This window comes from Tetrao urogallus (genome assembly GCF_951394365.1).
Source record: "Tetrao urogallus genome assembly, chromosome: Z".
NCBI lineage: Eukaryota > Metazoa > Chordata > Aves > Galliformes > Phasianidae > Tetrao > Tetrao urogallus.
Window position 1 is genome coordinate 12,397,963 of NC_136816.1, and position 23,651 is coordinate 12,421,613.

General features: G+C 37.1%; 1 protein-coding gene across 1 annotated transcript in view; it reads left to right on the top strand.

Annotated features, from left to right (window-relative positions):
- ATG10 (autophagy related 10) overlaps positions 1–23,651 on the top strand; it is a gene marked incomplete at both ends in the record, with an annotated part of 77,761 nt that overhangs the window by 48,575 nt on the left and 5,535 nt on the right. The window contains 2 exons of the mRNA XM_079548399.1: positions 2,597–2,723; positions 9,999–10,096. Of these exons, the coding sequence (XP_079404525.1) occupies positions 2,597–2,723; positions 9,999–10,096 (225 nt within the window). The remainder of the gene's footprint in view (positions 1–2,596; positions 2,724–9,998; positions 10,097–23,651) is intronic.

Sequence of the window (23,651 nt, forward strand, 5' to 3'; positions counted from 1 at the left end):
GCTGCCTCTCCTGTCATCAGACTACGTACATCTTCTGGGAAGGCCACTTCTGCAGAAAATCAGCTTTCTCTGGAAGTAATAGGATGTTTTGGTAAGTGGCCCACTGTCTAATATCCTGGTAATGGTAGGAATTCTCAAGAGAGTTTTCTCTCTGGCCTTCTTAAGGAACAATAAAATTGGAGGGACTGACTGACTCCTTTACTTTCCTTTTCCTCATACCAAAAATGAAGACAGAAGTTGCTTACTAGTTGAAATCCTTGCTAACCTAGCAGTCTCAATTCTTGATGACAAAGTTATTCTTAGCTTAATTTATTACTTATTGAGATGGTAAGTAGGTTATTTACAAAACATATTTTCCCTGAGGGTATGCAGCTTTTGAGTATTTAATTTTTGAGTTTAAGTTATTTATTTTCTTAGGTACTTGCAGGTAGTAAAGAGTATGACTCCTTTATCATTTGGTCTAAAATTAACACGAATCAATGTTTATGTGAGGGTTTAGAGTTATTTAACCTTACATACACAAAGCAGCACAGAGAAGTGTGTGTGTACATGAAGCTTTTTTGGTAGAACAACAGTATTTAATACATGTCCAGGTAGTCCTGCCATTTCCAACAGTTTTTAGGACAAGGTAAGCATAAGATGATGCAGAATTGATGTCTATAAAGCAGCATTGTTTTGATTCCAAAAGGCTGATCCAAAAGGGTTTTGCAGATTTCAATCTAGGTTCCATTCTGAATGTGGATTCTTTTGCTTTCCTACCTGTATGAACTCAAAAGCCAAGTTGTTTTTTCATTTCCATTACCACGTGCTACTGGTTTTCTTTGTTTTATTATTCACACTAAAGCACTGAAAAAAGACAGATTTGAATAACACTGTTTACTGTAGAGAGTCTGTCTTTTCCTCAGGATGTATGTATTTTAATGGTATTCTGCTGTATTTGACATCTGATCACATGTTCTGACATGCAGGAAGAGGAAAAGTTGTCTTTCTTAGTCTGTTAAAGGTTTTATAGGAACCAGGTATGGCATAATTACCTTCACCTGTCCTACGAAGTCAGATACAGCAATTATTATTGTCCCTTCTGGCATGTTGTCTTTAGTATCCCTTCATACATTTTTTTATAAGTAGGCTAACATGGAGAGTATTTGCTTTAATGTTCCCTTTCAGTGCTTCATATACCTGTTTCTTGGGGTGCAGCTGCACAGAATTTCCCAGAAACCTTCTATTCTCTGGCCATCTGTGATTTTGTCATTTCATGTCCAAAACTGTATTTACAGTACCTTGGTCTGCAGCTTCCCACAGTCTGGGTTCTTCATTCATGGTCTTCATTCAGCTGCAGCTGGTAATCTAGTATACTAAATGTGGGGGAAATATCTTTTATGTTGACTACAAAAAAAAAAAAAAAAAAAAAAAAAGTGTTTGGCATGTTATTACTGCTATAGTTTATCTGTTACAATACCACCTCATAGATTGATTCATGGCTTAGCTGCCAATGTGAGATAAAAATGCAAAATTCTTTGAATTTCCTGTGTGTTGAACTATTGTGGGATCTGCTGGTTCCTCTTTTCCATTCAGTCTTTTTCATTGTGTGTGGACAGAGACAGCAAACCAATATTCATGGTTGGCAATAATAATCTTGTGGAATAAACGCCCAACCTGTGGGGCATTATCATTGCTTAGTTCATGCATGAAAATTTGGGGGTTTGAAAACCAAACAAGTACACACCCATAGTGTCTTTTTGGAAAGTTTGTTCTAACATTTAATCTTAATGGCATTAGTAATTTAACGTCTCCAATTTCAGAGTTGTGAAGAATTGGCAGTTTGTAGAAAAGTCAAAATAGCTGGGTGCTTAGCACAATTTAAATATTATTTTGAAATTAAGAAAATTAATACACATGCTAAGAGATTTTTGTTCCAGCTGGAAAATATTTTAATGCAACAAGTCCATCTCTTCAGCTTTGTTTCAGGCCTGCAACATATATTAATTACTTTGCACCCAAAATATACAGTAACCAGAGAAAAACGGTCTCCACTTTTGGAAGTGTTATTATTAAAACCAGACTTTTGCAAAAAACCCTTAAAGAAAAATGAACAAAGATTTTTTGGTGAATACTGTTGATTTGTCCTTTGGCAGGCAAAACCAAGAGTACACTTTTAAAATGGTTTATAATAATGGCAATCAGAAGAGGTGCAGATTTGGTTACCTTAGTGTACAAGTATTCTGCCATAAAGAAAGCTTTGCCTTTTTCTTTTGCCTGCATAAGCAGCCTGCGTTTAGAAAGGCCTCGATTCTGCAAGTGCTGACACAGAGTTCACAGTTTTTAAAAGTTAAGTGTAACACATCTTTGCAGGGTTTGGACCTCTGTGATTTTCTTCCTTGTATTAAAATTCTAGTGCTGTGAAAGGGGTGATTGCTATTTTTTTCTGTTCTGTATGTTTATTAATTATAACAGTTATATAATATCTAATATATATATATATATAATATATAATATATAATAAGTTATATTATAACAATTATATAATTGTAATCAATTTCCTCTTGATAGAAATACAAAACTTTATATAATTTTGTGTTTGTGTTTATTGTTTTAGGAATCTTTGGATGATTCTCAAGTAGCTGGAGTCTGTGCAACAGAAGAAGTAATTCGCTATGAGTATCATGTCTTGTATTCCAGCAGCTACCAAGTACCTGTGCTTTATTTTAGGGCTTGCTTTTTAGGTAAGACCCATTTTCTGTTAAACAGCAATGTAGAAAAATATGTCAGGTGCTATAGATGTTGTAAACTAAAATTTTATATTAAACAGAGAAACAGAGTAATGATCATGTGTAATAAGAAAGTAAGAGATGAGGCTGTTCACCAGTAAATTTTGTAATACTCCAGACAGAGAGCTTCAGGACCTTGGAATAGATGATATCATCTCAGCCTGAAGGAGGCTGAACTTTGGCTCCTGGCGTCTTGCCTGGGGTTGACTAAAACTACTGGTCATTTTTCTTGTTCGTTTCTTTAAATGAATACAAAATCCTTAAAGCTGCAGGTCTGAATTTGGCTATGAAATAAGTGGACATAATTACAGTGCTTCAGCAGAACTGTGTGTCTCTGAAGCCTGAATTTGAGCTCCAAGGCTGGGGCTAAGTATACCTTTAAATATGTATGTTGTTTTCTATTTAACTTTGCTCATTTAAAAAAAAAATAATAGTGATAAAGTATTGCCTTTTTCTCTTTATGAAAACTATTTTTTGAAACTAACAGATTTTGTTTCCTCCTAAAATGTACATCTTGTTATGCATTACTGAATTGCTACAGCCGCTATGATTTCAGTCACCATCCTGTCAGGAAGGAAGGAGGAACACAGAGCCTCCCTCCAAGGCCAGTGTTAGTGTCACTTATTTAATCAGCAAGCATAGAGTGATCATATTGCAGCACTGGCTGTGCTTTCTTCCTCTGTACCCAGCAACTGTGTACCAAGGACTGAAGGTTTGAAATCTTCAAGTCATTTTGTTCAGTCTTCTGCGTGGTAGCATCAGCATCTTTTGTGTTTTGAATAATCTCCTAACTTTATCTAGATAAAGATGTCTGAATGTTGCCAGAGATATCTTTTTCTTTTTAATTAAAAAGTAGCTTAAGCTGCTTTGAATGTGTTTGGTAGATTTAATCACTCTCTGCCTTATATTGTTTAATGGTTTCTAATTTTGCAGTGTTAGCGTTTTAAAAGGCACTTTAGATTTAAAATTGAAGAACAAATTCTCATAGATTCCCTGGTGAAAAGATTTTAGTCAGAGGTGCAGTTTCAGGAGTGGATAATTTGGGGCAAATTTTCAAACTGAGACATGGGGAATAGGGGACATTGCTCTGCCTTCCACCACCAGAACTCATTTGCACACATCCTGCTGCAAATTTCTGTTCTATTGCAAGCATTTATAAATGTGCAGTGTTTTGCTTTTAAACTTATTGTGCAGACAGAAGGATGAGGGAAGTTTTGCTTGAAAGAGACAGCTTAACCTATTTGTGGTCCTGAAAAATGTCATCATCTCGGTTTTAGCTGAATTAATAGCACACAGTCTCTACAGAAGAGGATGGAGATGCTGCAGGTAGAAGAAATAGGACACTATTTCGACTATACTGTACTTTCATATAATTAGTATTCACCATAAGCAGTTAATCACCAGAGAAGAGCTCCCAGAGACAAAACAAGTTGTTTAGCTTGTCAGCATCAGGGAATCGGAGGTGTTGAAACATGACTCCTTGTATCTGGAAGTAGATATTACAGAAGCTAGTGGATGATCTAATGCACAGTTGCAGTATTACGTGCCAACAGCTCCCCTTGCAGTACAAATCTGTTATTGTTCTTGCAACTAAGATTGTGGTTTAAAATGCTTCTTGGGAACCTTTCACGATGGAGAACAATGATCTTTTCAGATAATTCCTTAAGCCATCTAGCTTGTCTTCCGTATTTAACATTTTCTTCTAACATCTAACATTCTCTAACTCTTGAAGAAAGAAGGTTACTAAATACTGGTAGTAAGTACTTCTCCAAGAATGTTTTCATCTAATATTCTCTGGTTGTAGTTCCAGATAGTTTAGTTTTGAAAACAAAACATTCTGTCATAACTGCAAATAATTTACCTGCCTGTGCCCGTGCTATCTGAAGGCCTCAGCATGGAGTTTCCAGAAACGTGCAGTCACAGCTCCCTAAACTATCTCAGAAGGGTATCTTTTGTCTTGCTCTGAGTATGTTATGTAGAAAACTAGGCAAAGCCCTAATATTTTTTTCCTTACAAGGGTGACAGTCTTTCAGTGATTCCTTTCCTCACCTTGTTTCTTAGACAGCTAGAAATGCTCACTACATTCTTAATCTGAAATAGACAGGGAAAAATCTTCTGAGACCTGCATCGATTTCCCACTCTAAATTCCTGCTATTGTTTGCAGATTAACTAGTAGAATGGTTCTTCACAAGTCTCTTGTGAGCTACTCATGGTTTCTCTTGAATCCTGTCCATACTGATCCTCATGCTAATTAGAGCATGTTGCAAGAGGTGAAGGTGAATTATAATCCTTTCAGTGTTTCCACAGCTCTGCCCTGTCTTGTCTTCCCCAGCAGAAGAGCAAGGAGGTTGGATTTAACACAGCTTCCTCTCTGGCAGTATGTTAAGTGGCCATTACAACTGGAGGCTTGCCTAGGAAATGATAATTTTTTTTGTTCAACCTGACTAAGTAGTTCTGTTTGTTTTGCATTATTCACTTCCTTACTTTGTATGCTATGATAGCAGCTGGTGCTGGCCTGTCCAAATGTGCAATATTTCAAATAGACTCTAAGAACTTTGCTAGAACAATTAAATCCTTCATTTCTACCATCGTATGTGAATTTTTACTGACTCCAGAAGAAACTCTTAGGAAAAAGACTTCAGAAAATACTCCTGTGGAGTTTTTTTCTTATCCTCCTTGGTAGGATTTGTATCTTCAGGAGCTTGTGTGAGTGAAGACGTCTGGTTTTTACTCCTTTCTGCTAGCAGTTGTGATAAAAAAAAATTGCAGGTTAGTCCTTTCTGGAGGAAGGCAAAAGTTGCAAAGCTGCATTGTATCTTTACCCTTGCTGCTTTTTTGCTGCTTTTTAAATCGCATGTGATAACTTATTTTCTGGTATTCATCTTTAGACCCTTTTTTTGTGTGTGTCAGAGGAACTTAATTATGTAAGGTAGTACAAGATACAGGTACAACTGCAACAGAACTAAAATGTTCTGAAGTGCATCTAAACTTTTTGGTAGTCTCTGGGAATAGGTTTGCAGGGATAATCTTGTTCTGTGCAAGGATATACTTTGACTGAAAATGATGAAATGAGATGACTGCCTGGAAGGGTGATTGAAAACATTTTGGGAGATAGGAAGATGATTTTAGGATACATATATATAAATCTAAGAAACGTTTTTCACTACTTCATGATACTTCCCTTGTGGCATATTTTCCTAAATTCAGACCTCACGAAGTCCTAGTCTGTGTCAGGAGCTCAGAGCAGTGGTCCTCAGTACCTCAGAGTGTCAGAGAACTAGGTGTTTGTTCTCCAAAATCAGTTTTATCTGTGCCATACCTTTCAAAAGCAGAGGCCCTTCTTTGGCTTCTGAGATTACCAGAGAGGTAGCTGAAGAAATGCACGAACCCTTGCTGAGATCTGATGTCAGCAATTAGCCCTCTTAGAGACAGATGGTCTAGGCAATTAGCCTTTCCCTTCAGTGCTGGCATCAGCCAGATGGGCTGGGCTAGGTCCAGTAAGCTTTCTTTAATCAGCAGAGTATATTCCCCTTTTCTTCATCTTTAAGATGTCAAGGAACTTTGTTCTTTTTCTGAACCATCTTCATTTAAAGCCTTACACTATTGCACTGACAGTGAGGTAGCAGTAACAAAATCACAGATGCACACAGGCATCAGTCAGGAAACACCCTGCAAGAAAAGAATGACTTGTCTCACAGTTTGCTGCTTCTTTTTCCTACAAAGGCAGAGGAAGAATCTTTAATACTGGCAGAGCACCAAAAAGAGCAGGACTAATGGGAGTCAGTAAAGACTACAGCCTCACTCACCTAGAAAAGAGTGAAGAGAGGGGATTTTCAAATTGACCAGTTCAAAATATGTCTAGCTCTCTGACATAGATAGGTCCCTGCCAATAAAAGCCATGCTAATCAGTGGTTATAGAGAGACAGCTTGTGAGATAATGTAACTTCCTCCAACCCCGAAGGCATGACTTTCTGTATTCATAACAGTGCTGAGCCTGATGGATGTGCTTTCCAGAAATCAGGCTTACTCTCTGAAGTCAGAAGCATGCAACCACTCTGTTCTTTCTCAAATAGTTCTTCTTAAGATCTTGTCCTGTAAGAATGAGTTGTGTGGTTTTGGGTATAAAAACAAACAAAAAACCCCAAACAAATAAAAAAGCCCATCTGCTTTTAAACTATTCTTAACTAGCTTATGGTGACACGAGTTAGTTAACCCCAGCTGACTTCAACAAGGCTTTCTCAGAAAAATTTATTATAGCCAAGACAATCTAAATCATAGCAATTTGAACTTCTGATAGGAAGGCTATAGGGGCTGGTGCAGGTGAAACAATTGATTCAAGCTCACAGCTAGTGAAAGGGAGAAGCAGAACCAATATTCAGGAGTTTTTGATTCCTGTCCTTTAGCACCTTTCTCTTAAAAAAACCTTTGGTGGTTGTTTCTCAGGTGCTTTTGGCCTCTGTTGCAGGATAGGTGTCATGTTTGTTGCATCAAAGCCTGTGTTTCACCTGTTGGTACTAATGATGGCTTGTGTGCAGATTTGTGGCTTTCTGAGCACAGTGTTTCAAAAAGGTACAGTAAGCCTAGGCTGGCCCACACACAGCTCCTGCTGTGTGGTATACATTTCCTTTCACTCTTTGTGGTAAACTGTGTGATTATTTAATAAGCTGAATTACACAAAACCACAGATTTTCTCCTCTGTCGACACACCAGCTTCCAGCTAGACCTAGTGCAGGGCTTGGGACGAGCAGCAGACACCTCAGCCTCTGGGTGGCTGACGAATAAATAAACACATTGCTGAGTGGATTTGCAGCCCACACCTTCCTCTGCCGCCATGTCTCTTTGCTTGTTGCTGCCTTCCTTTTCCAGCAGTGCTTTCTGAGTTGAGCTCCACTATGGAGAGCTGAGTATGGAGACGCAGCAATGGCAAGGCCCAATGGCTGCTAGGCCCCGCAGGTGCCACAGGCCCCTTGATAACAACAGCAACAATTTTTGACCTGCCTGGCTAGGCAGCTGGATGTGCGGGGATTGCAGAGATGCAAAATGGACTGCTGAACCTGCAAATGCTGGCAGCCCTGCAGAGGTGGAGTAAAAGTACCCAGAGAATACCGATGCGTCTACTTGTGCAAGGGTGGGAGCTTGAGAGAAAAATGGCTTCAGTTGTGTTGTACTCACATAAGCCAAGGAGTTTAAAATGTAACACCACATCCACTCAGGTTAACTGAAATTAGTTTTATCGGAAATACTTGTATTCCAACATGGAAACAGCAACAAAAGAAAGCAGACTACCAAAACTTCAAACTCTTCTATTTCTCATACTTCTGTCACAAATTTGGGATCATAATGTATTTTTTATTCTTTTCTATTTTGTTCTAGTTTGGTTATTGTATTTTATTTCTTAAATGCAGAGAGAAAATGCTAGCGTTTCAGGTCTTCATCCTGCAAGGGGCAATGTGGAAACTGCCCATTAATCATCTGTCCTTCTAGGAAACCAAACTGGTCAAGTTCAGTTAAGAATTTAGGAAGAATAGGAATTTACTTGGAAGTATGTATGAAACCTTGCTCAATTAAAATAAAAAAAAATGACTGATTTCAAACTCATTTAAAGTTTAGTGAAACATATTAAATTTGTGAAGAAAATTCAAAATTTGCAAGGGGCTTAAATCCAAACATATTTCACTATGTAAATCCCGTGATCAGAATGCCCAGATCAGTTTTTTTGTTCCTATGTGAAATGCTGCAATCCCCTTATAATAACCAGTGACATTTTTTATTGTGATCTCACTTAGGTAATGTAAAAGTTTTAGTTTAAATTTATTCATATTTTTGTCTGAAATGAAAATAATACTGTACTGAAATGGAACATGTACTGCTTTTCATACATGAAGTAAAAGCAAAACTGGTGATTTCTAACTATAACATGCTTAATACTTGTTATGTACTCTATCATTTCTATCGATGTAAAATTTATTTGAGCAGTTTAAGTTAGAGATAGTTAAAGTTAGAATAATACATTCCATGTGTATAATCTGAATTTGCTCAAGGGATGTTCCAACAGTTCACAAATACAAAGGTGTACAGAGCAAAATCAAGAGGAGCAGATGAAATTTGTAATTGAAATGTGTGTTATTTTACATTTTGCACTGGGACTTGTTCTGGACTGCCTTAGCAGGCAAGCAGAAAACTGAAAATGGCATTTTCAATACAAAATCCATGGCATTTTGTATTACCTATACACTGATGATCTGAGTGTAAATATTTCCTTCTAAACTTGACTTACATGCTAATACCAAATTTCTTAGTAGGTGTTAGATTGCCTACAGAGCAACTTTGATATCTGCCATCATAGGCTCTAGGACATGAAGATCTAGCTGGTCTCACCTTCCTGAGGATAGCTTAGTGTATCTACCAAATATTCTGTTGCCTTCACAGATGCTTCATTTGCTACATATCTTAATGCTCCTGCTCTGTCATGCTTATGTAAGGGCAAAACTTGGAGCTGCATTGTAAAATGTGTGCAGAGACTGAAACAGTGGCAGTAGGCAGCTGTTGTTAACTTACACCTAAACGTGGTATTCAGATGTTAATTTGGTGCATAAATCTTGTTCATTTTATAGATGTGAAAGTGTCAGTAGAATAAAACTAGTTATCACACAGTAACAGTCTCTGACACTTAATAAATGCTAAGATGTAGCTACTTATTGAAAATATATCCAAATATCCTGCTGCTGTTTGTCAAAAACAAATATTCAGGAAAAAAACTGACATGCTTATTTTCAAAATGGTTGACACTAATATCTTGGCATAATCCTAACTAAAAGCCTGCAGCAACAATGCAGTCATCTAGGTTACTGAAGGGCAGTGTTTTTCAATCTCTTTTACCCAAGTGTTTTTTTACATAATTAGTTTAACTTTACAACTTGCAACCTGGAAAGTAAGTTGTTGCTCTCAGGTGACAGAGACTAAAGATGATCAGAGTGTACATAAACATATATATCACATAACAGTTTTGAGAATTCAGGATAGTTTTATACACACATCCAGTTAGGATCTGAACTGTGCTGTACCAGAGTTATGAGGCCAGAAGTGTCTCAATCACATTTTGATGTGATTGTTTCCCTCTCTCTCCAGAGAATCAGTATTTTTGTATTTACTTTTGCTGCTCTCTACTAAAGATACTGCCTACTTAAGTGTGTTAACTGTGGGTGCTTTTTCCCCTTCCCACTACCACAGATGGAAGACCTTTAACTCTGGATGAAATTTGGAAAAGTGTTCATGTGTGCTACCAGGCTCGTCTGCAGGAAGGGCCATGGGACACTATTACACAGCAGGTGAGAAGCCACTAGTCCTTTACACAATTGATGAATGCAATATATGCCCAAATCCTCGCTGGTCTTATTTCTCTCCCGTATGCAAATAAAAGTCTTACTGAGGTGCTGTTTGAGCCACTTAGCCAACTACAGTTTCAGACCTGGATTTTGAAGAATTTACCACTTAAAACTGAATGTGACATTATCTCTCACTTAAAATAATTTTCCAAAGCCAATCTTGAAATTTTGAATCTTGAAAATCTTGGTGATTTGAGTAATCATGGATTTGGGTACAAAAGAAAGTAGTCTTATTTACCTAAGTTTTGTCTAGTAATGCAACATTTCCCAGATTGTCTGCTAATCAAATTACTAAAAAGACTGTATAATTTTTTATTTTAAATAAATTTCCAATTGCTAGGATTGAAGGAGAGAAAATTTATCTCTCAGTCAAATAATATGTTATTCCTGACAACTGTGCTTAAGAATCAGTGATTAATGAATACTGTTTTACAAGAGGAAACAGATTAGTGAACTCTGCTATCACTGCCTTGTTTTAGAGCTATTCAAATCACTTTTATTTGAAGTGGTCTTGAAGTCACTAGACTATTTCAGCAATTTATGCCATGTTTCTGGGGTTGCATGGTGGCTGTCTTGAAAATAGTCTCACTTGTGCATAGGAAAAGTGACATGGCTCAGAGCTGAGCTGATTGCTCGAGGCCTGCAGTTCAAATTTGGACAAAGAGTGGAGACTCCAAGTGTGAAGTCTTTATCATCAGATGAACATACTGATGCCTTTATTCTTCTACTGCTTCAGTCACTGGCTTCTTGATCTTAGCTGTTTCCGGGTATACAGGTTTCTTAATACAGCAGCTGGCACAACAGGAATGTAGCCTCAACCGAGGTCTACTGGTGTTCCCATAATTCAACTAATACAACTTAATTACTGTTTGTAAATAGTACTCAATCATGGGAACACAGGCAACATTCATGCTTTTTCAGCCACAAACTATTATTTGTATTATAATAGCTCCCTGGGAATCTCACAGACATTGGTTAATCCAATGTTCACTGTGCATTTCTGAATTCTAATTGTGAGTTTGCAGATTCTCTCATAATAGATGCTTTTAAATAAAGTGTTAATTACCCAGCTTGTCTACTGCAGAATGAAGGTGAGAAAATTAGATTTTATGCTAGTAGGTAGCTGTCTATCTGTAGGAGAAAGTTTTATAGTTCAGATTGTAAAGTTTTGTGATTCATAGCTGAAGTTAAAGATTTGTAGCTAAGTGATCACTGTTTCTGCATAGAGAGGCAGAGGATTCAATTAACTTTGCCTTCATTGAATGTATATTCTTGCATTCCTGGTAGATAGAGACCTATAGTCAGATGATAGAAATCTTTTGGTGTTAAAATCTTTAGTATTTCCCAGCTGAGCTGTTCTGGCTTGTGGATAGTTTGTACATGTAAAAATGTATAGAAGTGTTTGCTGTGTGCATGTTGAAGGTGTTTTTGCCTTCTAATACACCCTTACAGATTCCTCTATGGCCTAAAGCCACATTCACATTCAATAGATAGCACAGTTTCTTTCTTTCTATTTAATGCAAAGCACTGCAAGAACCTACAACCCTGTATAGATAATAAATCATAATGCAGTGCTACTGAGAATAAAGTATAAAGAATATGTTTGAAATATATAAAATCAAAGTAATGGAAGCCAAAGGAAAACCAGAAAACTTCCAACCCATAATTACTCTTAATGAACAGTAAAGTAAAACTGTCCTACATCTTATAGCTGGAGATGTGTATGAGGCTTACACATGCACTTGTTTTACGGATGGTAAAATGTATGGTGTGCTGAGCCTCTTGACTTGGTGGTATTTTCCCAGGGGCAGTTCAGCCTATATGAATCCAGTGACAAACAGAAATTATGATATGAGAAAGAACATTTCCAAGAAATTATTAGTTATATAGCAAAATACTTTGGAACATAACACATCGAAGTGTTACTCCATTAAATAATGTCCATTAAGCAATGTCCATTAAATAAGGACATTGCAGACCAAGTTAAGCTGTTTCTTCTAGAATAATACAGACTGAACCTCAAGCATGATATTGAAACTGCTGGCAGGTAGAAGCTGGAGATGGTAAGATCCTTCAGCTGTTCTAATAAACATGCAATTTAGAATTACTTTTTTTCCCCTACGTCTTTTGTACATGTCTTCTCCATGAAGCCTATGTACCTGTGGCTTAAGACCATTGAATTTCACTGTCCTGAGTGAGGTAAGCCTGCTTCACATCAGTATTGAACAGGGTCCATAGGCACCAACTGCATTCCTGCATTGAAAATGTGCTTTTCTACATGTCTGTGAGAGAGCCCCTGGGAAAGTGGCTTTAAGAGGTCTGTAGTTTTAATTTTAGATGTAAGCAGGAAGGCACCAGGCAGTGAGGGTACATTCACTTGTGGTCATTCATTCCAGTGACCAGAATATAAAGGGAATGCATGTTTTTTGGTACGTCTCTCACAAATTTGGAGGGGAGGGAAAGCACTGGCACAATTAGCTGTGCCAACACTATCGTATTACAAGAGCCAGCAACTGCTGGTATAACACCTACCTTTGTAAATTGAGAGATACGTATGCCAGATCATGTATAAGACAACAGTGAAAATAAGAGAATTCTCACAGAAATTATAAAACATAATACAAGCATACTGTAAGTAATAGCCAGCAAGGCTCAGATCAAAACAAGTTAGGTCTGCAAGAAAAAGCATGTTTTTTGCCCTCAAGTGGGTCAGGGTTCTGAACTGAAAGATACAGTTTCTCTTCTCTTCTGCATTTCTGCTGACCCATTTTGTTATGTGGGTTAGGCTTTGCCTCCAGGGACACAGATCATGTAATGCAAGTCACTGGGCAAACTCACCAAAACAAGCTTGAACTCTCAGTACACATGAACAGCAGAGAAAGAACATTTAGGATTTTGCTCCAGAACAGACAAAAAATTTTAAGTTCTACAAGCAATTCACCATTGGGAAAAAAATGAACAAAAATGTCATTGGATAATTATTTAACTTTTAACCCTTGACTTAAATGCTTGGTAGGCTGGGGAGGAGGGAGTCACACTGCCACATATAAGTCACAGATCCACAGGTGTCAACTGAGCATTTGTAACTTGTATTCTGTGTCTTTTATGAAATTTTCATACTCTTCCCTTTATATCTGAGACCAGAAGTGGAACAGTACCTAAGCACTAAAGAGTTTAGGTGTGTGGGAAATACATTGCCAATGTAGTTAAAAACAGACTTTAGGTAAAATTTGAACTTTTTTTTGTTACCTTTGATTATCATTGGAAAGTCACATTCATTTTTAGAGAACGTGCCTTCAGATGTTTTTTCTGACTAGATGATTTTTATTGCAGAAAGCAGAAATCATCTAGTTACCTTGTCACAAATAAATTAGTATGATAAGGTTGCATAGTATTTTGTAATGATAATTGATGATGATTTAATTGCACTTCCTCTAGTAATAATCTTAAAATGCTCAAATGAAGTTCCTATGATTGGCTTTCTTGTGAGTTAAATCTCCCCAGAGTCTTCAGTCGTCCCTTTTCTACATCCGGAGATAACTTGCTTTAGCTGTTTTAAATAATACAAATCAATTATAACACACAGCTGTTTAACAAAACTTCTAAATGTTGCTACAGGTCTCTGTGGGTATTTCCTGATGGTTTATAATGACATCAATTTAGCACACCTGGTAAGATCTGTGTGAGCTGGAAGTAGCTTAATTCTGCAATAACAGGAAAATTAAGGAGTATTTATGGATTACTGTTGCATTTTAGAACCCTTGCCAACTGTGATTTTAGCTTCTTTTTATGAAGAATCAGAAATGGAATTGCAGACATTGCATGTCTGTGTCCTGAATAGTTTTCTTGTAACTTGGTGAGTGCTTTTGAGGATATACTGTATTAGTTATTACTCCCTATGTATTTCAAAAGAATGGCTCTGTGCCTTTTTGAATTAATGGATGCTAGAAATGGGTTTTTCTGAAGAAGCTGCTTTCTGAGTGTCTGGTGTAACTTTTCCTGAAATGCAATATAGCTTTCCTCAACTGTCCTGCAGTTGATTTATTCTGTTGTATGGGAATTAGGATGAAATCCCAGCCCTGCATTGCCCTTGTCAATATCCTGGGGGAACTTCTGGATTCCTGAGGCTTCTAGCCCTGTTTTTTTTCCTTTGGTTGCATGGCATTTCAAAAGTAATTATTAAGCTGGCTATATATTGGCCTTTAGAATGAATAAGAGATGTAAATGTTCAGGAGAGTGGATTGGAGAGAAACAGAAATATCACAAGAGAAGTTGAAAACAGGATGAATGTGAAAATAACTCTGAAGGTCCTGAAGAGATTTCAATTCATAGTAGAGAACAAAACAAGAAACATTCTGCAAAGCTTTGAGCAACTGGATCCAGCTAAAAGAAATTTAAGGTAAATGGTAATAGTAGTCTATACAAAGGAATGAAGAAACGAGTCACCATGGTAATGGATGCCATCAAGATGTGTTTCTCTCACATATGCTCTGATATTTAGCAGAGAAATCCAGTATCATTTTAGGTAGATACATGGTGGCATTGCATATAAAAGCTCCAACCTAATTGTCCTCCTTTATGTAAGCCAATGTCAGATCCGCCGTATGAAAATCCAGGTACGATGTACCAGAGGCGTCCTGTTGGCAGAAGCCCAAAAGTGATATGGTGCAATGCTAAATGATGAGACAATCCAATAAGTATAGGGGAAAGTATCAAGACCAATCAGTGGAGAGCAAAGAACAGAAAAGAAGCAAGGTGGGAGAAACCTTACTGTTTAAGTGAACAGGTTTTGCCATGGGTATGGTATAGTTTATCAACCCGGAATTCATAGTACACAGATAACTAAACTTAAGTTCATTTAAAAAGGCTGTATTTTATCTTCTGTCATTTTGGAAGTCTCCCCTCATGTGAGTGACATGCAGCAATTAAAAGTGACTGCATAGTTACAGCCACCCCATAAGTACTGGTGAATGTCAAATTTTGTCTTCCATTTTTACACACCTGCTTTTCTAACTTACGGCCTGGTGATGCATACAATTACCTATTAAAAGTGAACTATAAAGGCCTATTTATTTTCCAGACACCTTCTAGAAGTTGTTATGCAGTACTGGAATATTTATTGGATTGGGCAATAGACAAAGGCAGGATTCGTTTCCATCTTGTCTTTGTCCTGACAGGTGTTTATAAAACTGTGTCCAGAATAGAGAACTTTAGTAGTGGAAAGTGAAATGTTCTCACCTCAAAGTACCATGTAGGTTGGTAGTGAATGGCTCTCCTAGGAAAAGCAAGCAGAAAAGAAAGCTGAATCTAGGTCTCTTGCATCTCAAATGAGTTCTCTAGTTGCTTATAGAGTCAAGGCGTAAAACAAAAAAAAAAAAAAAAGAATTTTCTTCTTTTCTTTTTTTTCAGGGGGGACAGACTTGGTAGTCTGAAAAACAGATATTCCTAAGCTTAGAAAGAAGCTGAGTGAGAATTTCAGAGGATGTTGGATATATACTCCTGAAGATGTGTGCTCAAGTCCATTTTTTTGTTTTTCTCACTTGTGCCAGTCTTTGATATTTTTTCGTTTGTGTCTGTTTTGAAGCAAACAAGATAATTTTAAAAGCTAGTGAATGAATCTGATTGCAGTCAGGAACAAGCATCACTGAAAGTTTTGTTACAAAAACAAAACTGTGAGTGTTATGTTGTCATAAACCACGACCTTCCTCTGAGAAACGCGTAATCACAATCAAGTGTATGAGCTAAGGCTTAATCAATGCATAGGGATGATAGAATGTAAAATAAAACATCCAAGGATAGAAATCGAATTGCATTATAGTAGGAGGTTCAGCAGTTGAAAAACTGCCCAATAAAACAAGAATGAAAGCTTGGTGGTTGAAGGTCTTGTAGAAACAGTCTAAAAAACTAAACTGTGACTCAGGGCTCTGAAGGATTATGGAAGTTACAGACCGTGTGCTTCCTTCCTCCTTCTCCGTACCAGTTTTTACTAACAGCAGTTCAGACCCAGTGTATCAATTATCAAAATGTGAATTCAAAATCTGTGTGCATATCCCTAAGCATGTGAGCAGACAACTTTCATGTATGGTATCATGATTTGGTGTTTTGCTTGTGTTAGTGCCTTGCAGATGCCCCAGAAAGAAAGACATTGACGGCATTTGGGTACTGACTGTAAATGCAGTAACTGGTGAGATCAGATGCAGGCCTGAATTTCAGGACTATAGCAACTCACATTTCCTGTCAGCCTGAAATTCTGATCCCAATTGGGTTCAAAAACTTAGATTCTTAAGAAGTTTCCAGTGTTAGAAAAGATTAATGTAACGGTCTAACTTATTGTAGAATCATTAAGGTTCAAAAAGACCGTAAGATCTTCCAGTCCAACCATCCAGCTGTCACTACAATGCCTACTAAACAAGGTCCATAAATGCCACTTCTACTCTTTTCTTAAACACCTCTAGGGACAGTGCTTCCATCAACTCCCTGGGCAGCTTGTCACAGTGTGTCACCTCTCTTTCTGAGGATAACTTTTTCCTAATATCCAGCCTGATCCTCCCCTGGTGAAAGCTGAGGCCATTCCTGTCACTGTTAGCCTGAAGAAGAGGCCAATCCCCAACTTGCCACAACTTCCCTTCAGGCAGTTGTGGAGGGTGACATGGTCTCTCCTGAGCTTCCTCTTCTCTAGACTTAACAATCCCAGTTCCCTCAGCCTCTCCTCGTAAGACTTGTACTCCAGACCCCTTGCAGCTTCAAGGCTCTATTTCATGCATACATCTTCCTTAAAAGGTTATTTCTCCTTTGGTATGTTCCTGCTGTTCTGTAACCAATGAATTCCTAAGAAAGAAAGATCATTGTTGTCTATGCGGTAGCCTGTTAAAAGATCTTATACAATGTTTAAAGTCTTAGCTTAAAAGCTCATCTTGTATAACCCATAAATAGAAACCAACACCAGTTGAGAAAGGCTGGTGGTGATTCTACTGTTTTCCTTCTGTTGTTTGTGCATCTTCAGTTTCAGACTATTCAGCTCTTTTTTGATTCTTCACTTACAATGATCAAAGGTGTTGGTATTTACTAATAACACCTCTACAACAAAAAGGGATTTTAGCAGCTCTGTCCCACAAATTAACTGGTATTAAGTTTCAGAATCATAAGTAAAAAGGAATTTTCTTACTTCTGACTTTTTTTCCCATATTTATTTGTCAATTTCATCTGAATCATCTGTTTTTCTTCTGTCATTTGGTACTTAGCAGGTAGTTGTAATATCATCTCTCTTTCATGTCCATTCTGTCATATAAAAAGTAGCTTTCCAAACGTAAACTTCCAAGAACAGCAGAGAACTGCAGTATTTTTCCAGTGTCTGTGCTTTTTCAATATGTAGTTAAGTATCTGAAAGACATATTCTTTATAGTACTTCAATAATCCTGTCCATTACATCACTTAATTTATAGCAGTGTTAACAGAAAAATCAATAAACATTATTTCTAAAATGTCAGGGATGTTAATGGTGTGATTTAGAAAAGGAAAAAGATTCAAAACTCTGAGCAGAGCACATTGATATAGTGTGGTAGAGGCACATCTTGCTGAAACTGTGGTAGGGAGGATTTAAATCATTATGGCTCAGTCATCTTGAAAAATGTGTGTAGGTAGCTATTCTTAGACATACAAATCTTTCTTGCCATATTGTGGGATTTTGCTAAGTGGGGGAGGCTGTATAAAGTATATCTTAACAGAAGGTTGCTAAGATTGCTCTTAAATCATTTTGAGTCATATCAACAGTTGCTATGGATCCCCTGCTAATATTTTTGGAAAATTATTAGTACAACATCCTGAGGAAAGGGAATATTACCAGCATGGATTGGAAGGTTGTTTCAAAGGGAAAAACACTAAGAATGGAGAAGTGGGGTGAATACTTGTTTAAAACTAAGAGTTTCTGTGATGCACTGAACTTCTGTGGCTGGAAACAAGGAACAGTATTGTACGATCTAGCAAGTAGGTTTTGTTTAAAAATTAAGCATTAATTAATAATGTATAGTCACAATGAGTCAAATTTCTTCCAGTAAGACTTTATGGGCATAAACCTAGTCTGACTAATTTCATAGGAGTTCAAATGGTAGACTAGTACTAAATTGTGTAACATAAACAAAGAGGCTTAGCTGATAATGTTCATATAGAAATAAAAAGTGGTAGGAGGATCCTTGCCAATTGCCAGTATACTGTTCAGGATAGCCTTTCAAGCCCTAGCATTCAGGCCTAGTGCTTGAATTGATCAGTTATTCTGAAGTAGAGGCTTAATAATATTTCAGCACTGATTCATAATTAATTGAATGAATTACAGTGTAATAGTATTGATCCTCATCGTTCTTCTTCTGTAGAAAAAATGAGTCAATGCTACATGTCCCATTTGCAGTTTCTCTGGTAAGAGGAATTCCACAGATATCTTCTGGTAGAGATTTTTTGAAAGAGATGAAATGACATATTTTCTACCTGCTCTGACATTATTCATCGTGAGCTGAGGTTGTCTTTCCCTTGCAGCAGACCTGTATGGATCCAGCAGTTCATTACTGGAGCGAAGCTGGGTAATGAATGTTCCCCTCTTATTGAATGTTTTTATGAAAAATTCTAAGACACACGGTAACACTAATTGCACAATATGAGAGAAGTGGTTGTCACATATGTCATATTCAATTAAGCTCCATGTGAAAGACAGCTGACACGATCATAAAACTGTTGTAAACTTTGCAAGAATATCCAGTTTTGTTTCTATAGCATAGGCTTTTGGTCAAGCCCCTCTGCAGATTTTTATTTTTTTAAAATTAGTATTAATAAAGCTCCTAAATTGCCATTTCAAATGGAATTTACGCATTTATGCCTAAGCACCTGTGCTCTCAAGTTTTGGAAGCAGATGCTATCAGCACTTCAAAAGCATTTAGAGAAATTAATGGAACCACTTGTCCACAAATGGCTATAAAGTTACTCAAACACACTAATAGAACAAATATGCTGGAGCTGCATAAGGGGGATGAACCTCAGAAAAGGGGCAAACTTGTGTTTTTCTAAAATGGCCTTTCCAGTTGCAGCTGGAAGACACAAGATATGTTGCTGGATGGATTTAGTACAATCCAGTAAAGTGCTTCTTGCATTCTTATGGCAGTCTGAGTTTCAAGAAACATAATGAAATCATCAGAGAAGATGGATGTCCTCTACAAAGTCAGATAGTTAATGAAACTGCATGGAGACTCCAAAGCTCACAAAGCCATGTGATGTCTCTTAAAGTTGAAAATTGACTGGAGCCCTACTATGGCTCCCCTTTTTGTGTATTGCATTCTGGCTGCATTGCAGCATAATTCAAGAATAAGCGGATATACCACTTAAAATGTCCTTGCAGAATGGGAGCTTTTGCTCCTGAAGACTAGGTGAGCTCACACTTGCATAAGATTTTGGACTCAGGAGAGAGTCTGGTGATTCACTTGTGCTGTTACAGACACTGATGTGTTCAAAGGCTGTTTTAAATAGATTCTGGATGCTGGATCAGATCATCCATTTGATCAGTCAACAAAGCATTTAGTTGCTGAGTAAGTACTCAGCAACTCAGCAACTAAAGTACTGAGAAGCTTCTTCACCATTGCTGGAGACAATTTCATTTCCTTTGTGCATTTCCTGCTGTCCACTTTTGTTGTGCCAGCATTTCCTTTTCTCTTGGATATTAATCCCAGTTCAAACTTCTGCCTCTGCTAGATTGAGTATGAAGATCCTTGACTACCTTCAGCAAACTTGTAGGCTGAAGGTCAGGCTTGTAGGTCATACACTGTTTGTAGCCTACTGTGGAATCTGTCATGAGTAAAATTGTTGTGATCATTGACAGTGTTACAGTGTCTGTGCAAGAGTATAACATGTACAGTTTCAGTAGTCCAACAAATGGTATTTCAAGTAGCAGGCAATACAAGGTCCTTTAAGTGAAGGAGAAGAAAGCGGTCATCTGGCATTAGGAAGAGACGAGGAACAAAGAAAATCTTCCGTTGGCCCAAACTCAGAATGAGAGTTCACTCGCACTTTTATGGACCCTTTATTGCCTATATTTATTTATTTAAATAAATGTTAACTATTTATTTATAGTTAAATTAGCATCCTGCTGCTTTGCTGCAGCAGAATTTTGCTTTTCGTTCATTACCGTGTGGTAACTGTAACTGTTTGACTGTGCTATAGCTATCAGTCAAACTACCTTACTGATAAACGATAAAGAGGAGATGGAAATATTTGCCATCACATTTGCTAGTTGCAGTATTTCAAGCTCAAAATTCCAATGAAACCTCTCTTTCCAACATCTTTTTGTCTAGGAACTCCTGGAACTATAAAGTGAGCCCTTTAGGGGTGCATTTGTCAAATGCTATTACAGATTATAATTTTTTCAATGGACCATTTTTTTTAATCAGAGTGGGAAATCTGTCCCCAGTATCATTTCCATACTTCCACAGCTTGCTGGATCTTTCAGCTTTGCACCTTAGTTGAATCTCTTAACTTAAGAACAGATTTTAAATAGTAATTAATTAAGTCTATATGCTACATAACTAAAATTGTGACAACTGAATTAATCTCATTTTGGCAAGCATGGAAGAAGAATCATATGTTTATTTTCTTGGAAAAATGGCTGAGATGTCATTTCTTGACAATACAATTATGGACCTGCCAATTTTTAGCTATAGAGTTTTCTTAAAGAATCCTAAATGCAAGTTACGTGCTTCTGAGAAGTTTAGGCTTTGAAAACATAATTTTGTCTGAGTGTCATCTGGTGCTTTGATTCCAATTGTTCTTAAATTTAATAATCAGAGCCTCATTTTACAGATGTAAGTGTTAGCAGTGTTGTCTATTTTTGATGTATGTTATGCTTGTCTTAGGTATGCTTTTCAAGGATATTATGTTAGATGTTAAATAAAATACTAAATTTATATATTAACAGTAAAAAAGGATCTTCGCCTCATCGCTCTGGAATTGGTCAGATGAATTGATTTCAGGAATGAGACATACTAGATCTTGGTTATCTAGTTGTTTATTACACTTTTTAAATTCTCTGCTCTTCATGTATTACAATAATTTGTTAACTCTGCACAAAGGTACACATACACATCTTTCAGAATTTCTGTTGTTACCACTGTTGTTAGTTAGAGAAGTCACTACATAGAGATGACGTTTATCTTTTGAATACACCTGAAGTAGAAAAGACCTAAGATGTTAAGTAAACTGAAGTAAAAGTTCCTATTTAAACTCATTTCCATCTGCTGCCCTTGAAAACACTATTTCTGGATAACAGGCTTTTTCTGTGACTTTTTAACTTGTGTATTAGACAAGAGAAGCAAAAAGCTGTCTTCAAAGATTGTGGACAGAAGTACTGTTCTAGTTTTGGATACACTCTGATAGTTTAAAGCTATCAGGAAAGCAAGATTGATGTGTTTATGGCATTTGACTGCAGACATGTTCAAGTGTCACATTCAGCAGAAGCTGCAGCTGTCAATACAAGTAGCAATAAATTAGCAATATGGAGGTAACATGTGTGTGGAATGTGGTGGTCAGATATCTGTCCAAAGCAAGAAAACAATTTTACTGTAAAGTGTAGACAAAAGACTGCATTCAGGCTTAATGTCATTAGCAGGGTTTTAGATGTCATTTATGGGAAAAGCACTGTTAATTTGTACTATGAAATGTTTCTTCAGAACCATAATTTACACCTTCTTGGCCATGGTGGATTCAAAGCAGCAGCGGGTACAAAGTGATAGGTGTGCTTCATCCCACAGAATTTCTGGGTGTATTGAGTAACATCATGTATTTGTGCTGTGGAATCTGCCAAAACAACTCCATTTTCCTCAAGAAAAATCACAGCAGTTTGATTAATTGCTTTTTCAACTTGGACTTCAAACTTATAGAGTCATAGAGTCACCAAGGTTGGAAAAGACCTAAAAGATCATCCAGTCCAACCATTCACCTATTCCCAATAGCTCCCACTAAAACTTGATGCAAAAAGAAAGCGTAGTTGGCTGTGTGGGATTTGTAGTAATAGAAGGATTAATATAAACTTGCCACTGAAGTTAGTTGGTATGTTTTTACAGATGCACAGGGAACACATCTATTAAATCATAAGGACAACTTCAACTGCTCTTCTGCAAAGAACTTGAGCATAAATCAGAATCCCTCTGGGGGCTTCCCCAAAAAGGGATTCAGTAATTGCATAAACTTGCTTTTTTTGATCTGGTGTTCACTTTTTTGTTTCACTGGAGTCCTTAGCCAGTCTGTAGTTTTCCTAGCTCAGTATCAGTGCAGATTTATTTTGTTTATCTCAGAAAATGCAGGAGAACAATGATAGCTGCACTTTTATAGTCATTTTTTAGCAGTTTTTACAAACAGAAGTAGGTTGTTTCATCTTCAGCAGGCTTAGCAGTAGGAGTGCTTCTCTGGGTGTTACTGCAAAGTTACAGAAACTTTCCTCAGTTATATCAGGAGGATGACTTGGCTTCTGTTTGTAAATTGGAATCAAGGTGACTAAATACGTTACCCATTCACGGTAATAAACTGTATCCCAGGCTCCCTAAGATAAAAGGAGCTTTTTAATTTTTTTTCTTTTGATCTCACTGTTATTACAGCAAGCGCATTTCTTTCACCAGCTTTTTTGCCAGTCTGAAGGCTTTTTTTTTTATTATCATTTCTCTGTAACCAATACCAGTCCTGTTACTTAAACATTAGTTTTATGAAGTGGCTGCATTAACAGTAATGTTGTGACCTGTGTCAGTAGAATGGAAAAGTGCTATACAGTTAGTATTCTAACAGCTTTATTGCTACGATCTGCACCTTCTTACTGAGTGATAAAAGTTCCTGGTGTAATTGCATTTCCATAATGCTGCTTCTGCAACATAGCAATAGTAATGGAGTTTCTTTTGTAGTATTTGCATTATTAGAGGAAAAACTTGTGTAAGAAAAAGGAAACAGTAGGAGAGAAACATTTGGAACATTTTTCATCTGACAGCTGTTGCTGTACTGTTGCCTTTGCACCATAGCTGGTTCTTGTAATCACAACGTGCATACGGTTCAAAGTTCCCGTAGCCCTCATTCATGGGAGTTTGTTACTTCTTACTTGCTTTTTTGAGCCTGAACTGTGCAGATGTGTAAGTGAAATATGAAGTCATCTTTTGACCTCAAGTTCAACATGTTAGGTTTCACATGTGTACAGTTATCATTCTGTTTGTGGGACATGTGTTCAATCTGAAAAGCAAAATTTATTACTGTTTCTCTGAATTAGAGGAATTTGATTTTATTGAAAAGAAAGTTATGTTGGCATATATAGAAACAAGAAATGAAAAAGGAGTTTGTGAATTTGAGGTTGTAAAATACTTCTAGCATCATAATCCTGAGTCAAGGATTTTTACTTAAAAGCAGACATTTAACTGTGGTTAAGAGTTGGTGAAAAGAGAAGGGCATGCAGCTTCTTTATTCATCGTGTCACTATTCCCGTGCCCATCAG